Below are 27,947 nucleotides of genomic sequence, written 5' to 3'. Positions count from 1 at the left end.
TGTCAAGTTGTTGAGAATGACTCCTTTAAATCAGTGTTGTGTGTTTTAGACTCAGAAAAAACACAAACATTATAGCCAATACACATTTATTTTTCAGTATAACAGCAGCAGGTTCCAGTCAGCATAATTCAAGCATTATATGGTATGCATTTTAGTATAAACCGACCATATAATGTGTTAAAGGACCACTGTGCAGGATTTAGCACCATCTAGCTTGCAAACTGCAAACACCTCTTCTCCACCGCCCCTTCCAAGCATGTAGGAGAGCCGACGTCTCTGTGGTTTTGTTTATTTTGAATTCCTAACTTTGCTTCAGTCATGAACTGAAGGACACACCTTTTTCTTTTAGTTCAGTTGACACAAATGAGACAAACTGTGAACCAAAGACAGACTTAACAGTGGTGGTATTATGTTTTCTTGTTTGTTGTTTTCACTTGGTGAAAAGTTGCTGACGCTCCAGACCAGAGAAGCCCTGCCGTCCTGTCTGCAGCCCAGTGAGCTCCAGTGTTTTTGTTCCATGCAGAGACATTGATTGGAGAGCGATTGCTGTGTGAGTGACTGGTGTCCTGCCCCGAGGCTACAGCAATGCATCACTCCACACTATCCAGTCACAGAGAGATCCCGCACTATAGGCCTTCAGCCTCAGACTCACACCCAAGACCTGAGAGGGGAAAGGTCCCACAGAGCTTGACCAAAGTCACACAGCTGGTCTTACAAATAATAGCTGATTTTGTTCTGGCACTTAAAGGCCTAATAGGCAGGATTTCCCTTAAAAAAAAAACAGTGACTCATAAACATAATCCCTCTCAGTTATCACATGTGATGTTGTCTTTGTCAGAGACCCTGCCTTCTGCCTGTTTTTTCATATTTTCTCATTATTTTGCTGTTTTTGGGATGCTTTACCAACCAAAATGTTGGTATTTGACAAACTGGGAATGAGACTCAACATTAAACTCTGTTATGTTTACAAACAATAATTGACAGATCCTACATATTTGACCTTTAAAGTATTATTTTGTGGTTCATCTTTAGCCAAAAAACCCTGCTATCTCACCACTGGTAGGACTTGCTAACATGTGGTTACTGACCTAAAGGTTGAGTCTCATTCACAGGTCGTCAAATACTGATGTTTCGTCATGACCTTCTGCGACTCATACAGATGCACAAGGTACCCATCCATGTCTGTGTGATACACACCGGGCTTTTGACAAAGTATAAACAGCAAGAATAAACAGCGTCTGCATGGATGGGTCAAACAAACACAGGACTTTCACCCAGGAAACCAGTGTTAGTGTCCCGTCTGAAACCAAAATGTGATCAAAAGTTTGAAGATATGTAATGTTACATGCATCATGTGGCTTTCATCTTGCGATATGTTTCACTAACTTACGTAATATGACACTTATTTTCACCCAAACACTTCTCCTAAACCTAAACAAATAGGGTTTTTTTTTTTTACATAAAACTACCCAAGCACATTTGCAGAGAACAACTACTAAAACCTAAACAAACGTCAATCGCCTCACAATGTTAAGCACATATTAGAAAAGGGTTTTGTGCAGAGTCTCAAACAGCATTACACGTGACCCGCGATATGGTGTCCAAAATATGATTATCCGCCCGCAAAATTGTTTTGTTTTATTTCATTATTTTTTCTCATTGTTTCATAACATTTTAAACACCCCCTGCATATATAGCTGTAATGAAAACACAATTCTACAAACATAAATGCTGATGTTTATATATTTTGGTTTGCTTGTTTTTTCACTTCACAAAAATATGTTCTTTGACAGTATCACACATATGAGTTGGCAGCCCCGTGAGCAAAGTATATGCACAGATGAAATTAGTCAGTCAATAAAAAGTATTAAAAAAACACAATTCTGCACTGACGAAAGCAGAGAGAAAACAGATAAAATTCAGCTGGCTCTTTTCATCAGGGATCATACAGACCATTTTGACATGACAGAAGAGTTTGTGTCCAAAGCATTGCTAACTAATGTCTAAAAAAAATTATAGAAACTGCTGTTTGTTAAGTATGATGAAAGCATGTTAGCAATAGAAATTCAAAAAGTATATTTTCAGAAACATTGTACTTTCTTGCTGTAGTTGAACACCGAAGTGCCGCCCCTAAGAAATGACACCACCAGCAGTGGCCCCAAGCTAATTTGAGTTTGGGACCCCTGAATTAAAGTAAGAGATGCTGAGGGGGCGTGACAAAGCAGCCTGTTTCCTGTACTCAGCAAAATAATGAGACAGTAGGAAAATACAGACAGAGGGCAGGATCTCTGCAAATACAGACACCACCACAAACTTCTAGGGGCCATAAGTGATGATTGAGCAGAATTATTTTTAGTTTATTTCATGAATTTATACATTGTTTGTTTTTAGGAAAATCCTGCATGGTATGTTTTAAATCTTCTCAAATGAAACTTAAAAAGTGTTTGAATCCACTTAAGTGAATATATAAATGTCACTGGTGCTAGTGGCTAATATGTGATTTCAGAATAAAATTCATACATAAATGATTACAAGTAAGCAGTGATTAAAAATAAACAGACCTGATACCCTGTTTTTAAAACAGTGCCTGTACCTTTAAAATGCACCATTACACATTTAATGATGATTGCTAATAATTTTTCCCCCGCTGAGTGTTAATGAGATGACTGACCTGCTGTTAAATTATGCTCTTAAATTTCCTGTAGATGCTGAGCTGCCTGCTGCTGCGGAAGCAGCGGGGCAGTGAGAAGTGAAGCAGTGAGCCTCCTCCTCCTCCCCCTGGTCAGCCAGCCAGTCATCCAGCCAGTCATCCAGCCAGTCAGCCCAGCAGCAGCCAGTGGAGCCGCCCGCTCACAGCAGCCCGTCTGTGGGACACTGAGGACTTCATCTGGCTGCGCACAGGAGGGACTCACACTGGTTTATTCAGCGCTTTCATTTTATTTCATCGGCTTGATTCTTTTTTTTTTCTTTTTTAAATTCGTCCGTTAAAGGAACTTTTTTTTTGCAGATCGTTTTCATTCAGAAACTTTCTCTTATGGTTCGCGAATATGGGGTCAAGTTGTGGTTTCTCTCGGGGAAACATCGCTGTGGTGCTGCTGCTGTTGCTGCTGCTGCTGGACGGTAAGATTCATCATCAGCTTTTCTGTTACACTCATGCTGAAGGGACCCAATGAAGTTAGAAACAGTTTTAATAAATGCTGCAGGAATATTTATGTAAAAAAATAAAATATGTGGAAATGCTAATAATTAAGATAATCATATTTTTTCTACACTTCCTCTGTCCTCTGTCCTGTTTGGGACATTATCTGTTAATCTTGAAAGCATCAGTTTTTTGTTTAAATCATCTTCTTCATCTCCTGTCAGCCAGAAAGGCAATTACTTGCAGCAAGAGCACAGCAGGGAACAACATATTTTAGGTTTGGCATGCTCTTTAAATTCACAAAATTTATGATTCCCTGCAAGACTGACAGTCAAGTTTTAAAAAACAGTAGAGTAGAGAAAATGAAGAGAAATGCAGAGAGGAGAGGATTTCAGAGCCAGTGGACCTGAAGTCAACTGACAAATACACATGAAAATTGGCTGCTTGTGCGTGAAGCGAAATTGCTTTGCTAAATTGCAACATTTTGGAAGCTAAGTGAGTTTTAAGGCTTTTTTTCCAAGAAGTATCTGAAATGGCAGGGACACAATGCCAGCAGTGTTTCTCCCTGCAGAAAATGATCCTTGCATTGTGCGCTGGTTGTTATGTGTGGTATGGCACACTGGAACCTGGAGTCAAATGAATCCAGCCATATATCATAATATTATAATCCCATTCACAATCCCACAGCCCAACTGTACCAACACTGTCCTCACATGCAGTCTATATTTAAAGTGGCTCTCTCATAGCTCAGGAGTGTGCAGCCGTGTGTATGTCAGATGTGATGCTTGGACAAATATAGGCCATTGTGTGGAATTCCTGAATTTGTTTTTGGACTTACGACTAGCCTTAACAGAGGTTACTATCATGCTTTCATCAGCTGCAATCCAGGAAAATTATTTGTCAACTATTTTGATAATTCATTAATCATTTCAGTCACTTTTTTAATCAAAAATGTCAAATATTTGCTGGTTCCAGCTTCTTAGACGTTAGGATTTGCTGCAGTTATGATAGTAAATGAAGAAGCTTTGAGTTTTGGACAAAAGAAGCATTTTAAGACATTTCTTTGGCTTCTCAGAAATTGTGCTGAGCATTTTTCACCTTTTTTGGGTCATTTTATTGACTAAACGATTAACCAGTTATAATAATTTAATAAATAATATGGTATAATAAATGTAGGGTGTAAAAGTGAGATTATCAGCATTGTTTTTTTGTAAAATTAAGCTGTGAAAAAGGTGTTAATTTTCATGTGAATGGGTCAGTGCTATTTCATGTCTGCAAAAGTGGGCTCATAATAAACTACAGACCTACGTAATCGCCCATGGGAGCAGTTTCCTGCAGAGTTGTTAAAATGATTAATGAAAATTTTAAGGTGCCACAGTTGTATGTAATGTTCTCTGGCTATTTTTCACCGTGACAGACAGTGTAGCTCTCAGTGCACAGGGGCTGGGAGATCCACATCACACTCAGAGTAGCTGCTCCCATCATCACACAGCCTACGTACATCTACATCTCAGCCCTGCTTTGTTCTGCGTGCACCGTCCCTGAAGCAGGCGTTTCTCCTGATATTTATAGACGAACGCAGTTGGTCTAGTTCGATTTCATATGTCAAGGACGTGATGGTAATTAAATGGGTGCTGAAATCTACACCCTCACCTGCCTGTTTGTTGCAACAAAAGACCTACACTTGTTCAGAGAGGAGAAGCAGCGAGCCGCGGGCAGGTGTGCAGCAGCTGCTCCTATCTCTGGGCAAACACTGGCTGTTTGTTTTCTTTAGGAAAATATCGCCTGTTATACAAGTGCACACACCATTCGGATTGCAGGTCGGAGCTTAACTGCTCTCAAAATGACACATCAGATTGATTTTGCTGTATGTTATAGTGAAACTGATGGCTTTGTCTGCTGACATCATTGGTAATATGACCATTTCCTCCATTACACAAACAGTTATTAAATGTGTCAGCGGCTAATCATGTTGCAATGCACTTTTTGTATCACATGACCTCAAGTTTTCAAGTCATTTTTATTTGTTGGAGACTAAGGAATGGCTGCCTTACTTGTTTGGTAATTCCCATCGTCACTGTTCCAGGTTACAGGTTACTGATTAGTTTTTCTTGCTGAGGTAATCAAACAAAGGAAATTGGCAATCAGAGTTCAGTATAAGAGTAATCAGCATTTTTAAATGTGGCTGCACTTACGAAGAGAGTTAAATAGGAGAAGTAAAGAAGTTCAAGACATAAATTAGGGTGAACTGGAGGTTGGGGCGCTGTTTTGTTTATAGTTAGAGATTATGGAGTTGGTTGCAGTTTGGATATAAAAATGTTTTCTTGCAATCATGTTTTGAAATCTTCTGGTTGGTCATTTGAACTTTTGACATCTGGACTTTGGTGTGCATCTAGCTTTTGAAATTACTTTAGCTTGATTCCTTTTTAATGGCCCTGATGAGATCTAGACTAGTTTAAAGAAATGACGAAGGCTCATGGAGGAGCTTTGCAAGGGTAAACACGCCTACTAAACCTGGCGAAAAACCTTTATTGAAATTAACCAAATCCTCTTAACACACACATCTGTGTAATCCATCACTTCCTCATGAAGAACCGCAGATGTTTTCACATAAAAGCATCGATCCGTTTATCTTCCACCCTGACCTTGCTACTGTAGCTTTGACCCTGCTTCGCCCTCTGACCTTTGAAACCTTAACCAAGAAGTCATCTCCAGCGATGACCCCAGAGGAGGCCATGTTTGCAGCCTCTTTAGCTGCTCCTCCTTCCCCTTACATTAGAACGGTCATTTTCATCAGCATCTTTAGCTTTTGAGAAGGACCAGACCAATAAATCTCATTTGTTACAGTACATGCTGCTATTTGATTTAGCTCCTGATTACATTATATGATTTAGTAAAGCTTCTGTCTCATGCTGCCTATACTATGGGATGCATTGTAAATCTTGTCAATTTTCTACTCTTGCTGTCACTACGTCTCTTTTAGTATAATTGGAAAACATCATAAGACAAGCTGTTTGCTGCAGAGTTTATCTTTTATATTAAATTGTGTGAACAGAACTTCTTCTCTTTGAGTCTTAGCAAGAAAAAACTTAAAGTCTGTGGTTTTCTCTGAAAGCTGTTACAAGCAAGAAGAAATCACTTGATTACATGTCTTGTTTTTGGTGTTTGGTTATTGATTTTTAAAAAGAGTGTGGCGTACAACACATGTCTCACCATGTGGTATAAAACCACAACCATCTGGCCCAAGCTTTCCCCCACCAGTCTCACCCCCCACCCTCCCAGCCTCTGAAAGGACACTGGGCTACAAATGCATTTTCATTTTTTGACAAGGAAATAAAAAAGAAGTTAATGAGCAACAGTGACCATGCTAATTCCTACTTGGACAGACAGTAAAAAGTTGCATTATCCCTCCAGGTTTTATCAGGATCAAAGCAGTGATGCAGCAGTTTCAGCCTTTCAAAGTTTTGACATTTTGACTCTCAATTATTGCTCCTTCTTTTGCCAGCTTATGCAAATTTTAATCACCAAAATGTTGGCAAAAAATGCATCATCCCAAACTGGACCAGTGGTTTTTGAAATATCATGTCTGATGGAGGAACGCCAACTACTTCATTATTACTTGCATTGCTGAGAGTCTCAGTCCCAGGCTCCAGCCTCTAACTCTCGGCTGTTGCTTCTACTGTGGCTGGCGTTGCATGGATGCTGCTCCTACCTGTCAAAGCTCCCCGCCTGATCCTCTAGTCAGTTCAGGGTCACACTTCCCTCTCATGCACGGGTAGAATCTAATTTGCTGTGGTGAAAGGACAAGGAGACATTGATTGAAATTTCGCCCTCAGGGCATTTAGTCCTCTCGTTTCACATGGGTCTTGACAAGTTATTTTCCAGTCGCCTAGCGGTGCACGCTGTGTTTGACCCATCATTTACAACAATGAATGAAACAAAGAACAAGCTCATTTGATTCCACGTGGTCATTGGACGCTGCAGAACTGGTGTGGGTGAACGTAGTATTTAGCAATTTTAAGGTGTTAAGTGTAGCTTTTAACATGATAATTAATTTGCAGAATTATTCTAATTACTGTGACAAAAACAAACAATTGCAGGGACAGATTTGCCGCATTTCTCAAAATTCAAACCTCAATCAAACCTCGTTAAATTGCTTGCTGTTGCTACATGCCCCTCTTCCTCCTCCATCCAGCCCCACCCTGGCATCCCTCTGTGTCCATTTGTTTGATCCTTCACTTTACTGAAGTGGGCAAACACGTTGGAAATTATTTTTCCACCGGCCTTTCACTGCTACCACTACCCGCCAGTACAGGAAACTCTGAAAGCTTCACTTCCATTTGTGCTTGGAAGACCAGCGTCCTCCATCCTCTGCCATCAAGCAGCGTCCCTCCCTTTGTTTCCATACTGTAATCCATCAGATCCACTGTGACACCTGATGGGGTGAGACACTGTAATGAGCAGTCAGACACTAATAGTACTGGTAATTTCTTTTTAGTTTAGTTTACTGACACCTCAGAATTAAAGTGGAAAAGATTTAATGATGCTATAATGCTACACATGGCATTGTTACAGTGCAGAGTGGAAATATGTTCATATGCAGTTTGTCTAAGGTAGGTATAGAGTGCTGAGTGTGGATGTACATATTTTTGTAGGCCAAGCAGGGAGTTATCATTTTTCATTGGCTTATGGTTTATGCATAAAATAAGATCTGTGGAGGACAAAAGTTTAGCAGATCTTCACAAATGAACACCACTTTTGATGATTTCTGAAGCATAAATGCAATAGTCAGAGGTAAAAATCACTGACTTACTAGTGTTCAGCGTGATGATGTTTAATGCTCCCAGCAACCTCCTTTTTAAGACATAGAAAAGCTTCAAAATTCACAAATGGTGTATTTACTGAAGTATTTTATGTTATTGAACAAGACATGGAAATCTCTCTTACGCTTTTTTTTTTTTTTCAACCATTGGATGGATTGCCTTGAAATTTTGCAGAAACTTTAATGGCCACAAGAGGCTGAATCCTGGTGATTTAAAATGATCCCCTGACTTTTTATCAGGCACCATCAGAACATTTTAGTCCCCATTCTTTGGTTTGTGACCAAATACCTGCAACACTAATGACAGTCCCCTCAGCCTCAGCTGTGCATTGTGTTTATTAAATATTAAACCTGCTACACATCACAGTGTTTGTGTTGTCATTGTGAGCATATTATCATAATGTTAGTGGTGTTAGCATTTGCACAAAGCACTGTGTGCACATGTACAGCCTCACAGAGCACACACATCTGCTAGCATGACTGTGGGCTCTTTTGCAAGCTGTGAAGGGTCTTGCCTCTGGTCAATGCTTGTTGGGATGCTGTGGTTGCAGCAGGGTGAGAATAATCACACAGCAGTGATTTGGCTGTTTACACCCAACTCCCCTGGTTTAGCAACAAAATCACTGTGGAGAAGAAGTTTTAGTTCAGCTTTAGTTTTAGTGGATGAATTTGTTCATCACAGTCTTGACCCTGGAGACTGTGGTTTCAGTTCTGTGTGAAAGTTGAAGTCATTGTTGACTTTTAGACTCAGTTTATCACTTCACTTTTTTAAGTTTCAGTTGTCATACAGAGTTTGGCTAGATTTAGGAAAAGAACAGTTTGTCTCTGCCATGCTGCTAATTACACCAAGGTGGGTGCAAATAGCGTTGGCTACAGACACCTGAGTGCTGAAGGCCTCTGCAGATTTTAAACTGACCATAGGTCAGAAAGCCCTTGATTCTCTTAATCAGTCATCTAGTAAGCTGTAACCTTCATGAAACTGTGTCAGTGAGCTATTTATGCAAATAAAAATGGCTTTACTGTATTTTGCCACGGGCAGCTAATGTCTTTGCCCACTTGGGCACATGTCAGTGAATCTAATGGCTTTTTACCAGCACTGTAATGAGCATAGAGATGTTTTATCAAAGCAGTCTAATGACTACTGCGTCAATCTCAGTCTGGAGCTTTATGATGTACCACGTGTTCAATTTTTGATGCCACTGTCATTCCCACAGGAATTCTTAAACTGAATTTGTACTTGCAGCTAATCCCTCAGGAGATGTTCTATTAGATTTCTTGATGACTGATGAACACGGTTCATTGGATCTCAGCTCTTGTATTCTCTGAGGGCTAATTGGATTACACTATGGGGTAATTGATTATTATGTTACGGTATGCATCACAGTAAACTGAGTAATCTACCTGGAGCCTGAGCCCAAACTGAGATCAGATATCATGTTACTCTGATGAAAAGTTTGATGACTGTGTCATCATAACAGGAAATGACTTTCTTTGCTTATTACACCTCATTGTTTAGAGACTGAAAGCCTCACAATCGGGACTATATTAAATCCAGGTCCTGGATCCAGTAAGATATGATGAAGCGATCATGCATCCTGGCACAGGAAACCAAGAGGGAGAGATTTCACAACATTATGATCAATAATGGCTCTCATAAGTGGAATTATAGCTCAATGTGCAGCTTTTTAGTTAATTGAATCCTTGAAGAGAACCATTCCCATAACTGTTACATCTCTGGAAGCAGAGTAATCATGATAGGTTTCAGAGTGATTATGATATTTATTGTGTTTATATCACCATGATATAGGTGGGTGAAATGCTCCATAATGCAGCTGGATACAGCTCCTTTGTAATAGATGATGGATTATTTGAAAATGTGGTTACTGATGGACTAAATTATGGAGCTGGCTGTGAAATTAAACCTGTACAGTAGATGTAATATTTCTGTGGCCATGCGGCTAAACAAGTGGATCCATATTATGTGCAACGGAGATGATTGCACACATGCAGCCATCAGCCTTTCTCCTCGTCTGCCTCATCAGTGGAAAACAATCAGCATCACTGTTGATTAGTACGGTTATTGATTGGTCTGCTGCCAGATACACGGCCTTTCCAATGGGTCGTTACCAGGGACAGATGCAGCACACGTTGACCTTGGGAGAGAAAGGGCACCGCGGGCTGAGCTCTCACCACAGGAGCTCCAGTCTACGAGGAAGATTAGCGAGCGAATGAATCATACAGGAGTCGGGCTGGGTCACTTCTCCTCGTCTGCCACGCTGTTGTTGACAAGGATGTTCAGCGAGGACGTTTGGGTGGGAGATCCACGTTTTTTAAAGATGAATCTAATCTAAGATTATTTCTAATTAGAGTTTAGCAAAACTAGTAGAGTTGCAATTGGATAGCTGTCAACAAATCAATCACCAACTATTTTGACTTTTCTTTAATCTTTTATGACAATAAACTGAAAGTGTTTGGCTTGTGCACAAAACAAGATATTTGAGGACATAATTTTGGGCTTTGGGAAACTATGATCAAGATTTTTTATTTTATAATTTTCTAACATTAAATAGGCCAAACAACTAATCAATTAATTGAAACAAGAATTGACAGATTAGTTGATGCTTGCTTGCTCAATATTTGAATGTTGTTGTGATGCAGCAAGTATAAAAGGGCTGCTCTGTATTTCCTGTTTTATTGTCAGCAAGCTAGCTATAAAGTTAAGAGTAAGAAAACAATGTTTATATGATGTTGATGTTTATGATGTCATATGATGGTTCAGCAGAGAATCTGGAGTGGACTGGAATCAACTAGAGTGAAAGAAAGATATATGTGCATTGTAAAGCTCAATTGGGTTGAGTCTGTCCCTTAACTTCAAGGAACTTGATTATTTAAGGCAGCTATTTTAAAAGTTAAATCTCCAAGGTTCAGAGTTAATACTGGGTCACATTTTAAATTGGAGCTTAAAGTTTTGGTGCAACAGAATCAAATTTAATCTAGGTTTAGAGTAAAAACTAAATTGGCTTAAAGAGAGGTTTAAATTAAATCTTTCTTTATTTTAAACTAGTTTAAAATTTTGTTACAACATAAATTAAACTTAAAGAATGGTTTAATCTGGTTTAAAAATGAGTCCTTGTTGGTGCAGCCCACCCTTTGAAGGAGATTCACAGAGGTGGATCAGTAATGTAGCACATGAGCTCATAGCTGGTAAATCTTTCAGCCGAAGCACGCATTGAGCTAATTGAGTTCCTGTCTTTGTCTGGGACGACGGAGAGGGCGTCCTACCCTATCAGCTCTGACCAGTCTTAGACACGCTGTGGTCTGTGGCTGACTGAACGCATGGTTTCAGATTTTGTGATGAGCTTGTGTCCTTTTTGTCCTTCCACAGTTAAAATATGAGACAAAACGGACACACCATAATTAACTTGAGGAAACTGCAATCGTGAAAGGCTACCAGGAAGAGTGTACGTGCACAGATGATTGAGAGGGGTTTCCAGTGATGTTTTTCACCAAACAGGCGATGTACAAGTTCAATTTCGCTATCCACTCAGCAGTACATGATATCTATTGTAAATACGGATTGCTACAAGAGTCCTCCTGTTCAAACACTGGCTTTGTTTGCAAAATTACTTACTACAGCTTTTGAAGAAATGACGGTGTGTGTGGCAGCTCAGCATCAGTTTTATAGGTGTTTGTAGGCTGTAAAAGGTCCGTTTATGATGGCAATGTTTACACACTTTGAGTTATGGGAGGTCAGGGCTCTTCCACAAACAGCTTATTGTCCATTTCTATATCTAAATATGAAAAGAACTGAAATAAAATCTGCACAGCATCTTTCATTTTTAAAATCATTACCCGTGCATGATCATAAGAGGTGAAACGTCATTAGTATATCTATTTCCGTCATGCTTGTGCATCATTTAGGGAAGGTAATGAGTCATGCTTTTGGAAAGGCCTCATCATGGCTTCACAGACCAAAGATGCCATTTGCTAAGAGAGGCCTGCTTGATCCATTCAATTAATTAGTTTTGATATAAACTGCTTGCTTTCTGTTGGCTTCAGTCCTGGAAAGAAATTGAATTTTGAATGATATAAACAAATTGTGTTGCGTGGGGTCCAGCCGCCGTGACTTCGAGCCAAGGCCGGCATTCGTAAATGTGTTCAGCTCCCACTGGTTAACACGTTGGTCCCCTCTAGTTTTATTTCTAGAGCTGCTGTCATCTGCTCTTTTTGATTCATGAGCTTGTCATGTGTAAGATATCTGTACATTAAAGTAATTTTCTTTATTTATCCAATAAAGGGCTGTGGAAAGTAAGTGTTTTAGCTCATTAAATATACAAATATATCCAGGGTGTTTAGCATATTATCAAATCAGTACAGGCATTAGTGTAATAATTTGCTCTGATGATGATTAAGCTGCTGTTTTCCACTCTTTTTGTGCTTGTGTCAGTAAGATAATGGCTCCCTCTAATGGTGATTTTAAGTACACAGCTGGAGATGGACACAGGCTGGATGGACTGCTTCCTGTTTTTCCTCAGATAAAACCATCCAACTCTGTTAGTTTGATCTCACAGCTCCTGTATATTGTTCTTGAAGTTACCTCCAGCAAATTCAGAGTGCATGTGCTGCTGAGAGTTACATTTAGTGTTTTCACAGCACCAAAATGTGCTATACCATGTTATAGCATTTGGTTTCTCCCCTCCACAGCCTATTACATAAGAAAAACAACAATACTTTGAACTTGAATTGGCTTTTCATAAGCATCAGAGGTGTGTGTCATTGAATTATTAGTCTTTGTCTGTCCCATGGGTGTGGCTACGACCGTAGGATCAGTACATACAGCGCTCCAAAGAATATTAGTAGATTTACTCCATGCAGTTTTTTTTGCTTCACATACCGTAAGGGGAAACTTTAGATTATCTTTTTTAATGCCTCTATAGTCTACTGCTTGATGTGATGCTTGATAACATCCCAGATTCAACTCAAACAGATGGAAACAAACATAGCCAGCTGGATTAACCTCATTTTAATTGTGTGTAAACAGTAGGGATGCACGATGACCTAACATCGCATCACAGGTATCAGCTGATAGAGGCTTTACACGCTGATAAGACGACACTTTAATTATGTGTGCATGATGCAGGTATGTCTGCTGTGTGGAGATTTTGTGAAGTGCCCGAAACAGAGAGTGAAGCTGCTATTTGAAATGACTGCTCAGCGTCAGTCAGTGTGAGCCAAATCTCATTTCTTTAACACTAGAAATTTAATGCCCTGTGAACAGCTGTCATCTTGATCATTACAAAGAATTTGTAAAGAGCAAAGAAAAACAAGCACCAGAGGAAAAATAACAAACAAACAAAAAAAAAACCCGGTCATCAGTAGTTTTCTTATTTTGCCTAGTGAATGTATGCATTTTGAAAAGCCTTGTAATTTGAGTCCATTTGGACCATTATGATAAGAGTGGGCATAATAATATATTAATTCCACTACAGGAGAGACTTCAGTGGAAAACATGCTTGCATATATGAGTACTGGCTATCTGCCAAAATTAATTGGAGAATTTTAGGGTCTAAGTGCAAATTGGAAATTGGCAACAATCCAATATCCTGCGTCCATCACTGCAAATCATTCTTTTCTTAGATTAATTTTCAGATTTGTCAAAAAAGGTGAAGTCCCTCAGAAATAATAGTCCAAAAACAGTTTCAACCTTGGCATTCAATCTGAGCCTGTCATTCCAGGTATATTGTCAAAGGTAAACTATGCAGGATTTTCCTAAAAGAAAACAATGCATGCAATGCCTGTATCCACAGAGACCTCACCCTCTGCCCATACCCTCTTATTTTCTCATTACTTTGCTGTACTCTGAATGCTTTACCAACCCAAAACTTTGGTATTTGACGTCTTGGGAATGAGACTCACTCCTTCTGGTGCTTTTACAAGCAGCAACTGACAAATTCTCCTTATTTCACCAGTAGAAATACTATATGCATCGATTACACCGTTTGAAACAAAAACGGAAACATTTAAAAGGATCCACCCCTAAGTCAAGAAAGGTTGATTTATTTAGTAGATGTCATATCACAGGTGTAGGCCAGCGTGCTTCAAAATAAACATGAGATAAAAACATGCCAGAAGGTATTACAATAAAAAGGAAATCAGTTAAGAAGGTATTATTATTAAACGGACAATAACAACCACACTGATTGTAACAAACTCTCCTAACTAAAAGCTTGAGGGAAAAAATCTGTTTTTAGTCAGCTTTTGAAAGAAGATGTTGTTGTGGCAGAGTTTACTTCACGTAGTTTATGAAAACACATCCATCAGAAGTGAATTGTGTAGCAAGCAGTTGTGATCCTTATTTTGGCAGCAGTACAATAAGAAAACCATTTTGGGAGGCATCTAACAGATTTATATACCTAACTGTGCTGTATTATAAAAACTGAAGAAAAAGAGATCCCGTAAACCTCAGCCAAAATAAAGTTCATGCTGCTGCTGGTTTCTTATTTGGCTGTGATTGATTGAGGAAATGAAAATCATCCCTAAAATCTGAGTCATGGAAGTGACTCCCAGCAGGATTAACAAACAAGTATCCTGCTGTTTGTTTTTGTCCCTGGAACACGTTTAATAAAAAGGTTCTGCAGCCTCCCTGAGTGTATCTCCATCCTTCAGGAAGGACGGCCACATTTTATCCATCAGCTCGGCCTCCTGTCATCCAACCCCCGCAAAATTAAATCAATGTCTGAAACCAGAGCCGAGGCCTCAACTGCACCAACAGAAATAGAAAATCTAGTTTTGCTGTCTGCTAATGACATTAGTGCGTTCCCTAAATGGTCGCCTACCGTCGTCAAAGAGGAACACAACAGGGATATAATTACAGGAGGAACACTCACATCTCCATTTTCCTGTAAAATACACAGCCTGCTAGAGCTCTTTATGGATTACCCCAACACACACACGCATGCATACACACCCCACACTCTCCTCTGGCAGGTAATGATTCATTTCTCTACCGTATCATGTTATCCCTTGTAATTAAACTTCTCAAGGTGAACACAAGGAGAATCGGAAACCACATGTTATTGACCATGTGAGAAATTCATTAAAAGAGCTGCATAAGTGTCATTTGAGCCCTCCTTTCAATTTCCGGGAGAGATGAAAGACGTATCAGAGGAGGGAAGAAAACTGGACCTGTCATATTCCATGTATGTGTTAATTTCCATTCAGTGACCAGACAGCATTGTGAGTGGGTATTGTCCCCGCAGTTAAATATCCAGAAAGAGATGTCTGATAACTGCTCTGTAATAAGATCGGGTCTCAGCAGTGATGCCAGGCCTTATTTTTCAGTCATCACAACGTCTACCTTAAAGAGAATATAACCAAATCCCACTGTGACTCACTTGGCCGCCTGTTTTCAAACATCTGGTTATTTCATGTTATATTCCTTTTTTTGCAGGAGCGACAGGGCTGTACTTCCCTCAGAATGAGTACTTTGAGACGGTGTATGTTGGTCAGCCGGCGGGGACGCCGCTCCTCCAGGTCCACGCCATGCTGGACAACGACTCTGAGCGGCCGCATTTCTACCTGTGTTCTGTGACCACCCTCAGACGTCCAGCCTACAACTCCTGGTTCAGTCTGGACATGAACACTGGAATGCTGTCCTTGAACAAAACCCTGGAGGAGAGTGACTTTGCCTTGATATGTGAGTTGGGTATAAACATTTTAATGGTAATGTATAGTCCCATTTCAGTGCCAGGTATCCTCTACACATGAGAGTAAATTAGTTTCTCTACATTTATGCTCTTTGCATACCAATGAGGTTTCTGCCTTCATGATGATAATGTAATTGTAAACAGGCAAAAAAGAGCTCAGTCATCAAAAAGCACCGTCTGATATAAAAAGGCCTCTTGTTTTTGTTTTGTCTGTGCACCTCATCAGTTCAAAAGACGTGGTCTGTGAAGAAGTTGTTCCTGCATGCCATGGTTTTACCTAACCTCAGCAAGAAGTCCCAGTGCATCAGCAAAAACTCCATTCGGATCACCCTGGACTTTGTCAATGCCACGATGCCTCAGTGTGCACAGACAGATATGAAGGAACTATGCTTCCCACACAGAGACACTTCAAACCCCCACATCATGGAGAACAGGTTTCCTGGGGCCCTGCGGCAACTCCGACGTCTCACCAGAGTCGGCATCTGCCCCAACTACACCATCTCTTACGATGTGGAATCAGGTCGGACACATCGAGATAATGAAATAACACATTCTTTCTCTTACAGATGAGAAGTTGAATTTATAAGCAATAAAATGCAACATGACTCTTTTCTACTTGTGCTGCTGTTACGCTAGTTTAGCATTTTAGCTAAATGCTGTTGTTCAGGAGTGCATCTATGTTCACACAGTTATATATTCTCAGATGTTCCCAGGGTCCTACATACCCAGGGTTCTATGTTCCAAGGGTCCCAAAATCTCTGGAATCCAATGACCCAAGGGTCCTATATTCCCATGTTCCTATGTCACCAAGGTCTTAATATTCCAGGGCCCTAGGTATCTAGGGTCCTGTGTTCTTCAGGTCCTATGTTGCCAAGATTCTTTGTTCCCAGACCCTTTTATGTTCCCAGGGCCTTAAGTGCCCATGGACCTAAGTTCCCACAGTCCTAAAATCTCTGGGTTCTACCCTCTAGGGTCCCATTTTCCCCCAGGATCCTATGTTCCCAGGGTTCCATGTTTCCGGGGTTCTATGTTCCCAGGTTCCTGTGTTCTCAGTGTCCACTGTCATAAAATCTCCGGGTCCCATTTTTCAGGGGTTCTATAGTCCCAAGTTCCTGTGTCCTCAGGGTCCTATGATCGCAGGTTTCTGTTTCCAGGGTCCTATGTTCCCAGGTTCCTATGCTCTATGCTACTTCCTAACCCTAACCTATTATGTGCTACAGCTGGAGGCATAGGACCCTTGGAACAATGGGCCCATAGGAACATGGAACCCTGTGAGCATAGGAATGACCCTTTATTGTTCCATTACTTGTAACCAAGGTGGCAGCTGTACAGCAAAAGCTATTTGTTTGGTTTAAATCACAACTGAACCATCTCTGACTCTGTATGTTGTGTTCATATGGAGGCTGTAGACTCACACACACCTGACTTTCATTGTTCCTCTCATCTACAGACACACCAGCACCATTTGCTGTAAATGAGAACACCACAGAGCTGGTGGTGACCGCTCCGCTGGACCGCGAGGAGAGTGAACGCTACAGACTCCTGCTGGTTTGCACAGTCCGGACAGAAACGATCATCACCAAGGTGGAAACTTCCCTGGATGTTTTTGTCAATGATGAGGATGATAACGCACCATACGTGAATGGAACAGACACAGCGGATATTATCATCAGCTTCAATCGGACAAAGGTGAGAAGACTATTACAACACTGGTCTGGTCAGTTTTGATTATTTTATAGACGTACAGTCTTGGCTAATTAGATCTTCTGTACGTTAAGATTCAGATTTCTCACTTTCCTTTTTTTTCAGGGTGGCTCTTTTGGCACTTTGTTCGTCTTTGACAGGGACCTAACCCCCATCTATCCCATTGACAAGAGTCACAACAAGTTTATGGGGACTTTGCTCAATAGTGACCCGTGGATAAAGGAAACATTTTTTGTAAAAGACACCTTCAGTGAAAAGAAAGCTGCTCATGGAGGCATTCGAGAGACCGTCCACGACTACCGTAAGTAATCCAGATGCCACTAAAATTCATCTGTTTTTATGAACACTGTTGTATCTACGATGCATTCTCATGTTCCCCCCTTGATTTTAGAGCTTGTCCTGAGGAGGAACCTGGATGTGACTGAGAATCGCACCCTGCAGCTGGACTACCTGGTCAATGACACCACCTACCCCGGCTTAGAGGGAACAGTGTTGCTGCACTTCAACGTCACCATCTTACCGGTCCACATCCACTTCTCCAACATCACGAATATGTTCAAACTGACACGCAGAGCTTCTGTTTATGCTCAGGTACTCATAACTACTAACTATACAAGGCTATAACTCTATAGCTCTCAGCCTGGTGCTGTCTTAAAGAATAGGATTTTTTTATGCCAGGTGTACGCTGAAACCAATCAAACTAAACAGTGTTAATCAAATATGAATCAAGATTCTGTTACTGCAATTTTTATGCGTATTGCCCATCTCAAATGTTTTCAGAAACAGATTTAAGTGCACCGTTTAGCTGTAATTTGAGAATATTTGTGACCAGGCTGCAGTTTCTTTCCTGCTCAAAAATGGACGTACATGGAAGCACCACCTTTACGTGCATGTGTCAGTCAGTGCTACATCACACGTTTCGTTGCTTTGAATAGTTGTAGGACTATTAATTGGCAGGGACATTTTGGCCTGCACCTATTGATAACACCACTTTGAAACTGAAAATGAACTGTGAGATTTCAGACTATACATAGGATTTAAAAACAGGATATGACATAAAACATCTTGCAGTATACCAAAGAAACAAATATGTGTGAAAATGTATTTAATAGGCTACTACCAAAAAGATAAGCACAACCACAAGCCAAGTATACTTAAACATGAGGCACAAATATTTCAATACCTTGTCATATTTTAATTAAGTATATGTTGATCAAAAGTTTGAGTATAAGGCCAAATATACTTTTAGTAACTTTCTTTTAGTAAGCTCTCTGCTGGATAAGCCTGACCTGTAGGTATAGAGGTAATATAAAAGTAAGAACTGAGCAGGGCACCACTTGGTACAAATCTCATTGCATTAATAAAGCTATGACAGGGCTCCACCTTTTAGTGACATTGGATTTTTTTTAACCTTAATGAATATGTGATTAGCTCCATTTGATAAATGTCCTAAACTTTTTGGATGTGGGATGGTCTGGTTTCAGATACTTCAACGTTGTGTAAATAATATACTGAAGAGGAAGTTCTTGCCCCTCCCGTTCAGCCTGCTGCTGTAAATTCTTGTGGGATATCTTGTTGAAAAACCTCTCTGGGGGCATCAAATACCACCTCTCTCCAGTGTAGATCAGTGCCTGTCTTGATGTCACTGAAGTCCAGAGGTGCAACATGCTTTAAAGTTTTGATGCAGCAGTGATTTCCTGTTCCAATAACAGAATAAAATTTAATTCTAAAATGTTGTGTAGTGTTAATTTTATTCGCTATATAGAAACTATAGTGCTGACTCACTCTCAAACATACTGAGAGACTGCCACCTGCTGGCCCAGTGACAAAACAACAATTCATTAATCAGCATCTCCATCATACAGGAGTCTATAAAGGTGTTTTCATTATGTCACCCTCCCACTTAAATCGCCCACTGTCATTCAGGTTGTCAATGTTTCATCTCCTCTCAGGTTGGCAGAGTCTGTGTGGAAAACTGCCAGCAGTTCGATGGCTTCAGAGTCGCATACCGCCTGGAGGTGCCAGATAAGAACGTGTCTGCTGACATGCAGAACTGCTACACGGCCGTAAGCATCACCCAGGCCCCGGACGAGATGTGGGGACTGCTCTACGTGAACGACACAGAGGCGCTGCGCAGGTCCGAGTGCCAGGACCTGCAGTACCTTGTTGTAGCTCAGGAGGAACACACACAGCTGGAGACCAGCACGCAGATCCACATCATACTAGACAGTGATGGTGAGAGCCAAGGTGCACCTCACATCATAATATATTATGTGTTAATCTTTAATTGCTAAATGGCACACAGCATGCTCATGTCCTACCTCAGTTAGTTCAGTTTTCTCTAAATACAGTGATCGCTTTCTGCAATTTTGGAGTCAGTTTGTGTTTCATTTCCTACCTAATTCAACACCACCGTAGGCACACATGTGCAGACTCTTTTCCCTTCTCCCAAATGTCTTTTAAAGATTTGGTTATGTGTGTTTTTGGCACTGTTGTGTAGCAAACAAGGCCAGCGAGGAGAACCAGCAGTTCCCGTCCTGTGCAGAAAACAGACGGCGAGGAGACTGCGAGTCTGTCCGAGGCCTGGGGGCGACAACAGGGAGATGTCAGTGGAGGCAAGGCAATGACAAAGGTGCATTTTATTTCATGAATGCTTATCATCCACTGTGTTTTTTGTACTCATGTAACAGTTAAACATCACTGAGGCATGCTCATAGTAATTATGGGACCTCAAGAGTAATTTATCTTGAACCGCTGAGACCACCACCACCACATGTTTCCCTCAACAGTGGGACTGGAAGAAATTAAAGGACCAAATTCAGCATGTGTATCCATCTCCGTAACATCCTTTTTGCCACAGGAAGCAACAAGAGTCATGGAAAATGTGGCCTTAATCTTGATAAATACAGGCGCTAACATTAACAACACCATTTCATGGCTAAAGAAAGTCAAAGCAGTGATCTATTGTTGTTTAAACTCCTGCGATTTTCACCTTTAAGGACTTCACTTAAGGACAAATTAACCAGACTTCAAGATGTGTTTGTCATCTGGTGATGTTTTCCCACTCAGGTTTCCCTTTGTGTTTACATTCCAGGAATATCTGAAAATTACTCGACCTGCTCCCCTGACCTGCGGACGTGTCCAGATAGTTTTTGTGACGCAGTTGAGAGCAAAGATACGTCAATATGCCCGCAAGACTGTACAAGTAAGACGTGCCTTGCTGTTCATTACACTGATTGGTTCTGCACAAAACGTGTAAAGCACATTTTTGTATCCGTTAATTAGACCATTCAGAGTGCCATGCTCACCATGTTCACTCTTTGTTTGTCTCTGAAGAGGCAACTGTTATCGGAGGTCATGAGCGAGGCCTGAGGAACGGGATCCAGGCTGGTTATGGGACGTGTTACTGCCTCTCTGAGAAATGCTTTTGTGAGAAGGAAGATGTTGAGGGTGAGTTGTAGCTAAGTGAAATAAGAGGTCCTACTTCATCTAATTTCAAGAATGAACCAGAAATGGATTGCTGCTTTCTTTGAAAATGACAGCAATGTTCTTTCCCTCAGAGGTGATATGTGATGACATGTGTAAGACCATCATCGCCACGGCTCTGCTCCTCTCCTTCATCGTCTCCATCCTCCTGTCCTCATACTTCATCCACCGGTACCACAAGAACTCGCCCAAGCCCCCGATTGCCTCTGCGGAAATGACTTTCCGAAGGCCAGCTCAGGCTTATCCCATCAGCTTCCCTGCTAACAACGTACGCCGGGGCTCGCAGGAATCCATAGAGACCGACACCTTTAAAATACCTGTAAGCTGCTTCTTTCAACCTTTTCCTCAGGATCGTATGCTGAATCAGTTAAGAAGTTAAAAAATATTCATGTTTTTTCAACAGGAGGATCCGAAGTGGGAGTTTCCTCGTAAAAACCTTGTACTTGGCAAGACTTTAGGCGAAGGAGAGTTTGGGAAAGTTGTTAAAGCAACAGCATTCAGGCTGAAAGGAAAAGCTGGTTACACCACTGTGGCTGTGAAAATGCTTAAAGGTAAGACAAGCCAGACAGAAACCAGGCAAGTTGGGGAGGTGCCGGTAATGGTGATATATGAGGAGTGAATATCTGAAGGCATGAATGGTTTCATCATTATAATCCCCCTTTTTTCCTCTGCAACAGAAAACGCCTCCCACAGTGAGCTGCGAGACCTGCTGTCAGAATTCACTTTACTGAAGCAAGTCAACCATCCGCACGTCATAAAGATGTATGGAGCGTGCAGCCAGGACGGTAAGACCTCGGCCCTCCTGCCATCCCCTCTCAGGGCATGTGTGTTGCACATGGAGTCTAAGTGCTGCATTTCTCTGAATAGGTCCATTGTATCTGATCGTGGAGTACGCCAAGTATGGGTCGCTACGCAACTTCCTGCGTGAGAGTCGGAAAGTTGGCCCGAGCTACATGGGCAGGGACGCCAACCGAAACTCCAGCTACCTGGAGAACCCAGACGACAGGGCGCTCACCATGGGTGACCTGATCTCCTTTGCATGGCAGATCTCCAGAGGCATGCAATACCTGGCTGAGATGAAGGTATTTGATAAACTAGAAAAACTGTTCTCGCTGCCGCAACATTTGAGACAGTTACTGTTACAAACACTGAAAGAAGATGAAATAGCAGTAAAAATAGAAGAGCTGAAAGGAGTTCATGTTTTAGTGTAAGGAGATTGTTAGGATGTTTAGAAGTGGGGTTGTATGAAGATGTTAATCAGTGTATTATCTACAGTAGATGGTGGTCGACACACTCCAGTTTGGAGAGGCAGAGAAAAGTAAGCAGGAAAGGGTCAGCAGTGAAATGTATTTTAGCCACCCAAAACAATTAATATCAGTTTAAGTGCATGCTATATTTTTCAAACTTTTCTAATGGGATACCACCATTATAAAAGCCAAACATCACGCTCTCCAAACTAACCAAACTCAACTGGCAAAATCATTAATTTTTATACATTTTGCTGCTGACCCTGTCATCATCAGCGCTTTGCTTAGCTTCCTTCACTGGTACTCGGACTGACTGTTGATAAATACCTCATACAACCTCATTTCAAAAAGCCCCAACTGTGCCTTTAAGTGTAAGCACTGACTGAGGTTGAAATATGAATGAAATTACTAAAAGGATTTGAAATATTAGTGTAAGTTCAAACATCGAAAGAATTAAAAGCATCCGTTGAAAATAATAAATGTCAGTTTGTGTTTAAGCAATGAAATTAATTGTCACTAGGAAGTGGATGAGCTGAAGCCACTTTGTGTTTGTGTATTGTAAGCAGTCGAAATGTCTTTTGGTTGTGAAACCACTGAAAGTCTCTTTAAATGAGCATTTTGGTCTGACAGCTTGTTCACAGGGACCTTGCAGCACGAAATGTCCTCGTAGCTGAGGGACGAAAGATGAAGATCTCAGACTTTGGCCTTTCCAGAGACGTGTACGAAGAGGACTCATATGTTAAGAGGAGCAAGGTGAAGAAAAGAGACAGAAGATTCCCCACTTTAATGTATTTACTGCAACCTTTTAAATAAAATTTAACAAGATGTCTCTCTGTTTTCCAGGGCCGTATTCCTGTTAAATGGATGGCAATAGAGTCCTTGTTTGATCACATTTACACAACGCAAAGCGACGTGTGAGTACAATCATCATTTAAAGTAAAAACAATGGCTTTTCATGTCGGGAAATACTTTGCTTTCTTGACAAGAGTTAGATGAGAAGATTGATACCACTGTCATATAATTTCTGCATTTCTGAGAGTTCAAGTTTACTATTTCTGCATGTTTATTAGTGTTTGTAATGTGTTTGTTCTTCAGTCCAGCTGTATCAGTTCACAATAAGTTATATCACATGAATATTCAGAATAGACGTGTCAAGTGTTTTTCTTCCCTGCTGATCTGAGTAGTGTTTATGAGTAGAAAACACGTGGCAACCATATGGTGTTGTGAAATTTCAGAAAGTCAGTCTGATCCGATGAATACCTTATGTCAACATTGGTCCCTGATGCCGATATTGGATCAGATCGGCCCCGTCTCTTGTCATTTGTTTTTGTTTTAATGTGAAAGAGCCTCCAAAACAGCAGAATTTACAAAGTGTTGCCTTCAATAGGCAGATACTACAGTGGTATTGATCTTCTCATCCTTTTATTGAAATTTCTTATGAGCTCCTGTGTTTTCTTCCAGCTGGTCGTTTGGTGTGTTGTTGTGGGAGATTGTGACACTGGGAGGAAACCCATACCCAGGTATCGCCCCTGAACGCCTCTTTAACCTGCTCAAGACGGGCTACAGGATGGAGAGACCAGAGAACTGCTCGGAGGAAATGTGAGCTCCACTCTTTTACTCCACAGCACCTCCTCAACCCTACTGGGTGCAATAACTCCCCTGCACCACGTTAAGACAGCCAGGAGTCATGGAAAATGACTGTTGGGGGGATTAAATGATTAAATGATTTCACCCACTGTAAAACTTTTTTTGCCTCTGCAGGTATAACCTCATGCTCCGATGCTGGAAACAAGAATCTGACAAGAGGCCGACATTCTCAGACATCAGCAAAGAACTGGAAAAGATGATGGTGAAAAGTCGGGTATGATGAAGCTATACAACACATTATAAGAAGTTATTCATAATCTCCCGCAGGAAAGAAGTTATTAATCAGCCTCTTTCCGTACATCACTGGCGTAATTCTGACAGAACCCTGGTGATGCATCATCGAGATCTGACAGTCAGATGTTAAAGTTTTTGGCGTTCAACTCCTTTCGGATTTGCATCTGGCCCAAAGTGAGCAGTATATCATTTCTGCTGGACAGCATGTACACTGCTTCACTATATAATCTGTCACTCTTCCAAAATACTTTAGATACCATAATTAGCGTTTGAAGAGCGATCCTAAAATGTGGCCTCGGGCAGCGTAATCACAGAGCATGCCAGTCAGGCTCCTGCTGTTGAAATGAGGCTAAATATAGAGCATTTAAGGACAAGGGGCTGCACAGCAGACATCTCAGACTGCAGCAAGCTACTTCTTCACTGTTATCAAATAGAGGTAGTCAATATGTCACTTAATGTGATTTTATTTATGGAGTGTCTTTTTACACCCATGTAAGAATAGGCACATGGCAGCTATTCGGCTATTCACACCCCTCGCCTTAGTTTATCTGTAAGAGTGACAAAGTCGTTCGGCAGTGGTTATACAGTGAGTGAATGGGTGAGGCGTAAGACTGTCCCGTGGGAGAGGGGAGTTGCAGTCATGGCCTGGGCGACGTAGAAATCAGTGCTAAGACTTTACTGACTTATGTTTTTTATCCTTTGGATCGCTAGTTTTTTCAGTTGCACTCAGGTGTCTGTAGGCAGCAATGCCATTTGGACCTGTTTACACAATGTGGCTATTTACACCCACGGAGACAAACCATGATCTTCTCCTAAACTTAACCAACCCAACCATCTAACTTGGTTGGGTTTAGGCAAATAGATTTAGGCAACAGAAGTACCTGGTTGGGTTTACGTAATCAGGTTTACACCCTGGGTGCAAATAGCGTTGTTGCCTACTGATACCTGTCTTTAAATTTTGTTATTTATAGTTTATTTAGATGGAACGAAGTACAATACATGTATTGTATCAGATTAAGTTAAAGCTAATCTTCATCTGCACAACTTTCCTCAGGATCTCTGTCAGTAGACATCACTGCACTGCATGTGTCCGAGCACACCCTGCCTTAGCGTGCTGTGACTCCTCTCCTCACTAATTAACCTAATCACACCTTTATCTGCTCTTGCCAGGATTACCTGGACCTGGCGGCGTCCACGCCAGCCGATGCCCTGCTGTACGACGACGCGCTCTCTGAAGAGGACACACCACTAGTGGACTGTAATAACGCCCCTCTCCCTCGAACCCTCCCCTCCACATGGATTGAAAACAAGCTCTATGGTAGAATCTCCCATGCATTTACTAGATTTTAGAAACAGGACACACAACACAAGCTCTCTTTTTTGGCAAGCTGTGATTGGCTTTTCCGTAGTCAAGTGTGTGTGACTGTGATCTAGGCATGCCTTTTGCTGATTAATGCTGACATATCTCCCATTTCATCGTAAATGAGAGGCTCAGTGAAAAAAAAAGATCTTGTGTCTTTTGGTTTATTTGGACCTGCTTCTAATGTACATGAATGCTGATCAAAAACATTTGTAAATATTGAATATACCCTTCATTCTTATTTATTTGGCACTGCTCATCATACTCATGCTTCATCTGCATTTTATTTGTAGATATTCCATTTTCACTCCATGACATTTCCATTGTCATCATTTCATTATTTGTTTGCATTGGAGGAAACAGTGTGTAACATTTGAAACAGGTCCTCGCTCAATCAATCAATCAATCAATCACTCACTGTTGTTTTTAATTCCAGATTGTCTTAAATTTCCTGACTTTTAATGTATAGTAGCTATTAATCTATGATGAAACAGTAAGGCTTTTGAATGCAACTCTCTGGTGACATTAATTTAAAGTAAAAAACATATTTGACTTCTTGTTTATCTGCATTTCTGAACAATTACAGCAACATTATAGCCTTGATACATAACCAAAACTCCAATAAATAATAAATTATATGACATAACTTCACACCTCAGAGAGTCAGATCAGGACTCGTTTCAGAGACGGGCACTACAGAGTTTGATTTGAGAGCCTTACTGTCTGCACGCTGTTTACCTTTCACTGAGTGCAGAAAAATGATATGTTCTCGTTTTTAGGCATGTCATACCCGAACTGGCCTGAGAAGAGCCCGGTACCGCTCAACAGACATGATGCCACTAATCCAGTCTTTACAAGATATGCCAATGATAGTGTTTATGCAAACTGGATGGCTTTGCCTTCACCCGCAAAAGCTGTGGACAAGCTCGATAGCTAAAGACAAACCAACACTGTAGAAAAGATGACTAATTGGTAGATGTGTATATTTCTATAAGACTGTACATATACAATCTGATGCTAAAGTTGGTTCCCTTTTATTTCTGTTGCACGGGTATTCAACATTTTAAAACTGGAGTCTTTTTGCTGCAAAAAGCGGCTGGATCAATAGAGACCATGCTTCATTCAGCTCTTCAGTATGTTAATTATTACCTCACGGGTCATGTTGGCCAAGTTGTACCACTGCATGACTATTGTACCAGATTGTATGCCAGTGTCAATGTCTTTTAAGTGCCTGTGCCGCTTCTACATAGCCTCCAATTGTTAATGTGCGACTGTGAAGATCTTATTCCAGCCCAGGAATTAAAGGGGACGTCTTTACCATCACCTGTTGTAGACAGCTGGGATTGAGAGGACAAAAAGCTGAACTTGTTCTGAAAATGTAAAGTTTCTACTTTAGAGGATTGTGCTCCTCAGACTGTCAAAGACCCATTTTGTGTTTCTCCCACAAGATGTTTCAAAACTGTTCTTGCCAAAGAAAAGTAACGCAGACATGTTCAGTGAACAGTTCTCTTGCTTTTGTTCTTGTTTTGTTATTTGTTTTTTGTTTTTTTTACATGAAAAATATCAACTAGTGAGTGCTACTCCAGTGTAAAGGACATGGGACTTAATGTAGATGGTGACCATGTCGACCGTGTCAGACTACAGTTTTTTGATTCACTGTAATGGCAATCTTTGTGGAAAACGTACGATTATGTAAACTAATGAGTGTTATCATTGTTATGTTGTTATTATTTGATTATGTTCCAATTAATAATAAACATTAAAAATGTGGAGTATGTCTGATCACCTCACATCTCTGAAAACAGATATACCTGTGATAACTTAAAGCTACTACAAGGAACATTCATATTTTGTTGATTTTGGAGCCCCCTGTGGACAAAAACGGTATTGTTTCCACACTAATAATCACAAAATATACTGTCAAAAATAAAATTATCCTAAGGAAATTCTGCTCCTAACTGGCTAACATGCTACTCACTGTAACTTTGCCTGGTTAAATGTAAACACAAGTTAATTTCATCTGATTTCTCAGGGAAGCCGACTGAAGATCAGCTCTACAGAAATGGCCCATTTTATTGCAGATGATCTTGTTTGCTTATGTATCAGAAATTAGCTTCAGACTGTTTCATAACCGGTTAAAAACTCCTTGTAGTAGCTTTAAATGTTGATTTATGTTATGTTTGGTGGTTCACATAAATCTTTTTTTTTTTTAAGAACATTACAATATATTTTTTTTTACCTTCAGTTCTGCTCCATGCATGATTTGTTCTATACACTAGTTTTGAGAAATGGTTATCACTAAATTATAATCAAATATTTGCAGTAGTGGCCTCCACAGAAGCCATTTCATGTGTAGATATTCAATGTTACAGAATGATGCAAATTTTGTGTGCTTTTACCATTTCCACTCAACTCTGCTCCACTCTTGTTTTGGCTTATAGCAAATATCTAATATTGACAAGCTGATAATAAATGTTTAGTTTTTCAAGTTTTAGAGACAGAGCTCTGTGTTTTAGTGTAACTCCAAATTTAAGCATGACATTAAAGTCTGTTTACTTTTGTTTAGGTTGAGTTTTGAATAAAGACGTCTTAGGTAAGTTGA

At 40.6% G+C, this 27,947-nt stretch overlaps 1 protein-coding gene across 2 annotated transcripts; it reads left to right on the top strand.

Annotated features, from left to right (window-relative positions):
• The first annotated feature begins 205 nt into the window (after nt 1-205).
• ret (ret proto-oncogene receptor tyrosine kinase) lies at nt 206-27,120 on the top strand. Of its 2 annotated transcripts, XM_084735950.1 has the most exons (20): nt 2,764-3,120; nt 15,412-15,657; nt 15,894-16,187; nt 17,118-17,356; nt 17,477-17,672; nt 17,763-17,962; nt 19,324-19,606; nt 19,872-20,003; nt 20,466-20,576; nt 20,708-20,821; nt 20,932-21,176; nt 21,261-21,408; nt 21,535-21,642; nt 21,725-21,939; nt 22,735-22,857; nt 22,948-23,018; nt 23,566-23,703; nt 23,866-23,965; nt 25,156-25,303; nt 26,125-27,120. In XM_084735950.1, the coding sequence occupies exons 1-20, from the start codon at nt 3,048-3,050 to the stop codon at nt 26,280-26,282; spliced, it is 3,342 nt and encodes a 1,113-aa protein (XP_084592076.1). In that variant the 5' UTR covers nt 2,764-3,047; the 3' UTR covers nt 26,283-27,120. The 2 variants fall into 2 exon arrangements, with proteins under 2 accessions (XP_084592077.1, XP_084592076.1); XM_084735951.1 differs by lacking the exons at nt 23,566-23,703; nt 23,866-23,965; nt 25,156-25,303; nt 26,125-27,120 and adding an exon at nt 206-550 and having other exon boundaries at nt 2,706-3,120; nt 22,948-23,022.
• The last annotated feature ends 827 nt before the right edge of the window (nt 27,121-27,947 follow it).

Source organism: Lutjanus erythropterus, chromosome 14 (assembly GCF_056507025.1).
Source record: "Lutjanus erythropterus isolate fLutEry1 chromosome 14, fLutEry1.hap2, whole genome shotgun sequence".
NCBI lineage: Eukaryota > Metazoa > Chordata > Actinopteri > Lutjaniformes > Lutjanidae > Lutjanus > Lutjanus erythropterus.
Note: the sequence above shows the minus strand (reverse complement) of the source record. Positions and strands in the feature narration are given on the sequence as shown.

Coding starts and splice junctions, on each gene's coding strand:
- ret (XM_084735950.1), top strand. CDS start 3,048: ATGGGGTCAAGTTGTGGTTTCTCTCGGGGAAACATCGCTGTGGTGCTG. Junction 17,963..19,323: donor GAGCTTCTGTTTATGCTCAG/GTACTCATAACT, acceptor ATCTCCTCTCAG/GTTGGCAGAGTCTGTGTGGA. Junction 23,019..23,565: donor TACACAACGCAAAGCGACGT/GTGAGTACAATC, acceptor GTTTTCTTCCAG/CTGGTCGTTTGGTGTGTTGT.